The 7,458-nt window shown below is 59.8% G+C and overlaps 1 protein-coding gene across 1 annotated transcript in view; it reads right to left on the bottom strand.

The window, feature by feature from the left end:
* Nucleotides 1-2,966: 2,966 nt before the first annotated feature.
* The window catches only part of LOC118160125 (zinc finger protein ZIC 5-like), a 5,186-nt gene continuing 694 nt past the window's right edge, over nt 2,967-7,458 (bottom strand). Inside the window, 3 exon segments of the mRNA XM_035314654.1 lie at nt 2,967-3,269; nt 3,271-3,518; nt 6,914-7,448. Of these exon segments, the coding sequence (XP_035170545.1) occupies nt 3,075-3,269; nt 3,271-3,518; nt 6,914-7,448 (978 nt within the window). The 3' untranslated portion in view covers nt 2,967-3,074.

Consider the following 7,458-nt stretch of genomic DNA (forward strand, 5'->3'; position numbering starts at 1 on the left):
AGAAAGAAAGAAAGAAAGAAAGAAAGAAAGAAAGAAAGAAAGAAAGAAAGAAAGAAAGAAAGAAAGAAAGAAAGAAAGAAAGAAAGAAAGAAAGAAAGAAAGAAAAGGAAAAGAGGAAAACGAGGGAAAAGAAAGGAAAAAAAAAATCCTCGAGGACGTTGGCAGAGCTCTGCCCACTGTTTTTGCAGCAGCAGGTTTTGCTCAGCTTTTCCCTCCCGAAGTCACTGCCAGGGAAATGCGTATTCTCTCGCAGCTCCTGAAAACTTTTCTCATTCATGCGATCTCCTGACATGATTTCTAGCCTGGCGTGAAACGTGTTTCAGAACCATCTTCTGGCATACGGTTTCTCCACCGTCTCTTCTCCCGGAAACCAGAGATATTTAACTCGCTAGTGTCAGTCAGAAAGACTGAATGCCAGAAAGATTTCATTTTATGTTTGTTGGTGGTTTTTTTTCAGCAGAAATATTAACACCGTAATTGACTGGATCTGTCGGTGCTGATGCTTCGGTTAGCTGTCCTTGAGAGAGATGAAAAATAGCTTGCCTACAAATGCCTGACTTTTCCCTGCGTGTTACCCACCTCCCCACGCACCCCCCACGCCCCCCCGTCGGGGCCGACCTCCTTGAGGACGTCGGTCCATGAGCCCCCGCGGGAAAGCCCCCACGCGTGGGCACGGCCACAAGCCCAGAAGGGGAAATCCAGGCGGATCTCGGGCGCTGTACCGGGAAAAGCTCCGCGGGTCCCGGCTCCGGTGCCGGTTCGCCCCCGCTGCCGCCTCCGCGCTGCGGCGACCCCGCCTCGGCCCCGCCGTGCGAGCCCTCGCCGCTACCCGGCCCTCGGCTGTCAGTAAGGCACGTGCGAGACAGAGAAATAAGGTTTTTATTCATTTCATTTGTACCATCACCTTCCTCCTTTTTTTTTTTTTATTTTAATTTTTTGCTTTTGGGGGGGGGGGGGGGGGGGGGGGGGGGGAGGGATTTTTATTTATTTATTTTTAATTGCTACGGTTTTATTCAGGAGGTATCATGTGTCAGAAAACGGATGGGCAAGTGTGTGACCCTACGTGTAGCGAGTACATAAAAATAGTGCTATATCCCCCAGAGCCGTATTTTATAAACCCTGCCATGTAGTAATGTATAGTGCAATCTGTTGTTGAAAAAATGCATAAATTAAAAAGTTCGTTTACAAATCAGCAAGAAAATATCTAATAAGACTACATTACATAAATTATTATTTAAAAAGTCCGTACCTTACTTTATTATTTCCTATTTATTCAAATGGACTTCGGAAAAAAAAATAAGAAGCAAATCAAATGAACTTAAAAAAATTATTGTCTATTCAAGTTTTCTCGGTTTTGTTTTTAAAGTAATGTCTGCTTCTTTATATCCAACACAACGATACGAAGACAACGTTTAAAGGCTTCCAGAGTGACAGCACCATGCACTGTACTAATAATATAATAGCTCTATGAACTATATATATAAATCATCACCAACACACCGCACAGAGGACATGCAGGAAGAGTCTGTTTCACATTACATTGTTCATTCAAGTAAGCTGAAAAATATAATGATTTTTTTTTCTTTTTTCTTTTCTTTTTTTTTTCTTTTTTTTTTTTTTGTTTTTGTACAAACCACAGCATCATAAACAACAATCCATCACCAAAATTAATAATAGAATTTTCTTTGGTGTGCTCTGTACTCTTCCGGGAGGAGGAAAGAAAAAAAAAAAAAAGAGGAGGATGATGTCAGAAAATAAATTAATTCAACTGTACAAAATAATCGCGTTCGCGTACACGTTATTAACAATGACAAGACCACATCAACCATTCACGGCACACAAAACAAATTTCCACAGCCCCTGGGGGAGGGGAGAGGCTGCCACTTCCCGGCCCGCAGCCCCGGGGGCAGAGCCAGCGCCCTTTGGGTTATTGCCCTCCCCCAAGCCCCTCGGGGGTCACGGGGGGGACTGGCACCCAGACCCCATCCCACCTTCCACCCCAACTCGGGTGCCCCCTCCCAGGTGACCCGGCCGCCAGCCCCGGGGGAAGGCAGAGGTGCAAGCAGGCAGGGGCTGGGCCGGGGAGGGGGAAGAAAACTCTGAAACACGGAAAATAAAAATGACAAAAACGCCCCCGGACCCGCACCCCCCACCCCAGCCGGTGCCCCCCGTCCTTCTCTGCGAGGGGAGTTGGCACCTTGCGTTTTGCAGCAGTGGAATTAAGCACCGGGAACGAGACAACGGGAAATCGCCGTCAGCTTTCGCGTTATTATTATTATTAATTATTATTATTATTTTCATTTTTTAAAAAAATAATGCATCACAGTATCACAGTTGTCAAGTAGCAGCGGGTTTCTTTTATTCTCCGGCCGTGTCTGGGGAGCCGTGAGCGTACAGACCGCGGAGGAGCGGGGAGGGAGCGCTGCACCCTTTTGTCTCCCCGTCCCCAAATCGCTCGCACATGGTCACAGCCGAGGCGGAAAGGAACGGGGCCGCACCGGCAGAGCCTCGGCAACGATCGTACCGGGGCTGAGCTGCGGGGACTGGGGGGGGGGGGGAAACCCCCCTTTAGTTCATTTCGGTTCGTTTTACAGGGAGCGCACCCTGCCCTCGGCCGGCGGCAGCCCCAGCAGGTGCCGGCTTCAGGAGGCTGCGAGGGGTCCCGGGGGGCTGCCCAGGAGGGGCTGGGGGTGCTCCCAGCCTGTGCGACCCCCGCCCGGCCCCGGTCCCGGCCGCCCCCCCCTCTTATGGCACGGCCGGGGGCAGCTTAGCAGGGGCCGGGGATGTGGCTCAGCGTGGCGGCGTTCCTTTGCGCAGCAAAACGGGAGATTTGAAAAAAATAATAATAATAAAAAATATAAAAATAAAAAAAAATGAAGAAGAAGGTCCGAGTGTCTTTAATTAAATTAGTTACCGTACAAACACCATAGGGTTTCGTACACGGAATAAATAGCGCGGGTCAAACCTGACGGCGCTTCCACGCCTGCCCGCGGTGCCAAAGGCGGCTGGGACAGGGCCGGGGCACCGACGGCACGGCTCGGCACGGCTCGGCTCGGCCCCAGCCCGGCCCGGCCCTAGGGGGCGGCTCTGCCCCCCAAGGTCCTGTGGGGCTCGTCCCCCTCGGAGGCCGGGGAGGCGGCGCGGCTGGAGGGGGTGCGCGGCCGTCGGGGGGCCCCGCCGGCCTGGCAGACGTACCACTCGCTGAGGTTGGTGACCGGCGGGGACAAGGGGACGCGGGGCGGCTCTGCCGCGGGGTCGGCCTCGGGGGGGCAGCGGCCCGTCGGGGGGCCCGGCGGCCGCGTAGCAGCCCGGGGGCGGCGGGGAGGGCGGCGGGGACTTGCAGTGGATCTTCATGTGCTTGCGCAGGGAGCTGGGGTGGGTGTAGGACTTATCGCAGCCCCGGATCTTGCAGTAGTAGGGCTTGTCGCTGGTGTGGACGTGGGAGTGCTTCTTTCGGTCGCTGCTGTTGGCGAACTTCCTGTCGCAGCCGTCGAACTCGCACTTGAAGGGCTTCTCCCCTGCCGGCAAACAGCGACCGGGTGGTTACGGACCCCGGCACCGGGACGAGACCCCCCCGCCCTCTGCCCCCCCCCCCCCCCCCCCCGCGTTTTTCCCCTTCCCCCCCTCCCAGGGCACCCGGGACACGTCGGGGGTCTTTGGATTTCCCCGAAGAGCCCCACCGCCTGGTGTTGCAAGCCGTGAAAGCGGCCAAAAATGACACCCCCCCCCCCCACACACACACAACCCCCTCGCAGCCCCCCACCCCCGGGCAGGACCCGGCCGCCTTCGGCGCACACGAGGAGTGTTCATTACGGCCCTAATGAACAGCCCCAAACAAAACGGCTCGCCGCCTCTGCCTTCCAGGGCTGGTGTTTGCCCACAGGCTGGCACAGCTTTCGCCTAATCCCCTGGCTGCGCCGGGAGACGGGTCGGGGTTGGGGAGCCCGTGCGACACCTGTTAAAGCACCCAGACGTGAGCGGGGACACCCCCGGGGGACAGCCACCCCGCCCCGGGGCGAGGGCCCGCGACAGGGGGCTGCGGCTCCCCGCCCTCCGTAACCCCGAACGGGGTTTAACCCAAAACAGCGATGGGAAAATGATTTATTATTATTATTATTAGTTTAAAATGCTATTTCCCTGCTGTTTCTATAGAAACACGTGCCTCTGCAGCCTATTTACACGTCAACTTTTTCAGTTAAAACCTGCTCTCCCACCAGCGATAAGGTAGCACTGGGAAGAGCGAGTTCGTTTTTATTTTACTTTTATTTAATAAAAAAGGGATGCGATGCTAAGAAAAAGGCAGCTGGGGGGCTCCCGACGGGGACTCCCGAGTGGGAGCCCCCAAGCCTCCCACGGAGGGACACGGTGGCGCCTCCCGTGGGCGCTGCCCCCCAAAATCCAAGGAAGGTCGCAGCAGGCTGACGAGGGGGTCCCGTCCCAGCGGCCCCATTTTGGGGTGGTTTCAGCCCAAGGATGGGGACATGCTGCCCAGGGCAGAAAGCAGGGAGGGCACGGAGGGATTTGGAGGGGGTAGGTTTTCGGGGGGGGGGGGGGGCCAGCATCGTCTCCTTGTACGGACGGCGACCTGCAGGCCCAAGAAGCTACCGGGAAGCTTTTGGGGGGTTGTCCCTCAAAGAGGGGCTGAGAGGCACGGCGCAGCTGCCAAGGGAGAGGGGAAAAGGGGCGAGCATCGGGCACCCGAATTAGGGCCAGGGGGATTAGAGGAGGCGCGCACAATCCCCTAATGACTTACACGCAATTACGGTGTCATTATTTCGCCCCTCCCGGAAAAAATGCCCGTAATAAAGGAAGGGCCTGCCAGCCAACCTCCCGTGCTCCCAGCCGCCGGAGCTGCGAAATTAGAGCAATTCATCTGGTAGGGGACGGGCGGGAGGTGCTCCGGCACCTCGTCCACGCGACGGCTGGCCGCGGGGAGGGCGTGGGGGCGAGGGTCGCGATCCCTTTCCCCCTACCCCCTCCCGTGGGACGAGCTGTCACTCGGGGGGGGGGGGGGGGGGGGGCTGCTGCAGACATCTGCACGCCCCCCACCCCGGTCACTGGGGGGCTGCTCGGTTGTTCCTGCGTGGGGGGCGCTTCCCCCCGTGGGCTCACGCGTGGGAGCCCTCCTGGGAGCTGTGGGCTCCTCGAGGGGCCGTGGGAGAGGCAAAAACCCTCAGGGCGCTCACAGCCCGGGGGAGCTGCGTGGAGGGTGCGAAATCCCCCCGCGAGGGGTCTGTGGGGTGGGGCAAGGCGCCCCCCGGCCCCACGCCCGCGGCCCCTCGCCCCGGGGAGGGGAAGCATGGCCTGGGGCCTCCCTTTGTTGCTGCTCGGGCCTCCCTTTTGAGCCGGCAGCTTTTTTTTTTTTTTTCTTTTTCTTTTTTCTTTTATTTATTCCTTTTTTTTTTTTTTTTTTTTTGCCCCTCCGCCTCCTGGCGACGCTCTGCCGCAGCTCGGAGCAGCGAATCCCCCCCCCCGGTAGGCATTTAGGCACCGATTCCACACTGCGGTTATTTTTGGGGGGTCGCTTTTCCCGTGGAATCCCTCACCCGCCACCCCTCCAACCCCCCCCCAAGTCCCCCCGCGCCTTCTCCCTTCCCCCTCGGAGCCGCGGCGGGGCAGGGGCAGGGGGGAGCCGTGGAGCTCCGCGGCCGGCTTTGGCTTCCCGAAGGCAGGCAGATGGGCACGGCTGGGTGCCAGGAGCACGGCCGGCGGAGCAGGCGGCTCGGAAGTGCCTCCGGCTCTCAGCTCGTCCCGCAGTGCCACCGCCACCACCGCCAGGAGCCGGGAGGAAGCCCCCCGGCCCCGCACGGCTCCCCGCAAAGCCGCATGCGGGGGCTCCGGGGTGGTGTATTCGGGAGATAAGCCCCTCTAATCCTTTCGGCCACGGGCCATTCGGTTCGACATCGGGACGACACGTCGCAGCGCTCGCCGCTTTTCTCTCGCCGAGCAACGCGCAATAAATCAAGAAAGCAATTATGGGAGCTCCACTTCCTTAAGCGTCCTCGGAGGAATAATATTTGTCTACCGCGATAAATCCCGGCTTCGTTCGTTTTCGGCGGAGGTTTTTTTTTTTTTTTTTTTTTTTTTTACACCCGGAGCGAAATGCGTAGTTCGGGAGCGGCGAGGAGGGAGGAGGAAGAAAGGGGAAAAATAGGAAAAAAAATAGGAAAGAAAGGGGAATAATAATAATAATAATAAAAAAGAGGCGAACGCCGCTCAAGCGCCCGCTGAAACCCGGCGCAGGGCTGCGCCCGGGGGCCCTGCTGCCCTCCTCCCGCAGCTCCCCGCCGCCAGCCGGGGCTGCTTTCTCCTTTTTCCCCTGGGGTCCTCGGGGAGAGGGCAGCAGCATCCTCCGGCAGCCGGGCGCCCACTCCCGGACCGGGGCGGGAGCGGCTGCGGTAGGGGGGCACCCCCGACGGTGGGGTCCCGACGCACCCCCGGTCGCAGAAGGGGGTCGAAGCGGGGCCTCCATCCTCTCGCTGCTCTCCCGAGCCGTGGCACCGGCCCCAAGGGGGTGCCCCGGGGCCGGGCGGGTGGGGCCGCGGCCCCCCCGACGTGCGCCCGTCTCGTCCCCGCTTCTTCTGGCTCTGCCCCCGGGGCCCCGGCGGGTCGGGGCCGGGCTGCGGGGCCGAAGGGGTGGAGAGAGCGCTGCCGGCGGCGGGGGTGGGGGGTGGGGGGTGGAGTGGGGTGGGGTGGGGAGGGGGGGCCGCGTGTCCGTCGGCGTGTCCGCCTGTCCGTCCGCGTGGCCGCGCGTGGCCGTGTGCGCGCGTCCCGCGGCCGCCGGCGGTACTTATTGATGGGAGAGTCACATGGGCGGCGGTACGTAGGAGAGGAGGAAAAGAGGGGGGAAAGGGAAAAAAAAAAATACAGAGAGGGAGAGAGGGAAGGCCGGGAGGGGCGGGGGAATACCCACCTGTGTGAGTCCGCTTGTGGATCTTGAGGTTTTCGGAGCGGGCGAAGACCTTTCCGCAGCCGGGGAAGGGGCAGGGGAAGGGCTTCTCTCCCGTGTGCACTCGGATGTGGTTGATGAGTTTGTATTTCGCTTTGAAGGGCTTGCCTTCGCGGGGACACTCCTCCCAGTAGCACACGTGGCTGCTCTGCTCGGGCCCGCCGACATGCTCCACGGTGACATGGCTCACCAGCTCCTGCATGGTGCCGAAAGTTTTGGAGCAGGGCTTCCTGCCCCCCGCCGGCACCTCCCGCTCGATCCACTTGCAGATCAGCTCCTGCTTGATGGGCTGCCGCATGTAGCGCAGGAAGGCTCCGGCCGCCGCCCCGACGTGCGGCTGCCCGTGGGGGCCGTGGGGAGGGGGCGGCTGCCCGTGGCCCGCCGCCGCCAGCCCCAGCCCGACGGGGCCGTAGCCCTGCAGCGCCGAGGCGGCGGCGGCGGCCCCGTAGTGCGCCTCGGCGCGGCCGTACAGCTCGCCGGCCGCCAGCCCCAGGCGCAGCTGCCCGTTC

The sequence above is a fragment of the Oxyura jamaicensis genome, unplaced genomic scaffold, assembly GCF_011077185.1.
Source record: "Oxyura jamaicensis isolate SHBP4307 breed ruddy duck unplaced genomic scaffold, BPBGC_Ojam_1.0 oxyUn_random_OJ101295, whole genome shotgun sequence".
Classification (NCBI taxonomy): domain Eukaryota; kingdom Metazoa; phylum Chordata; class Aves; order Anseriformes; family Anatidae; genus Oxyura; species Oxyura jamaicensis.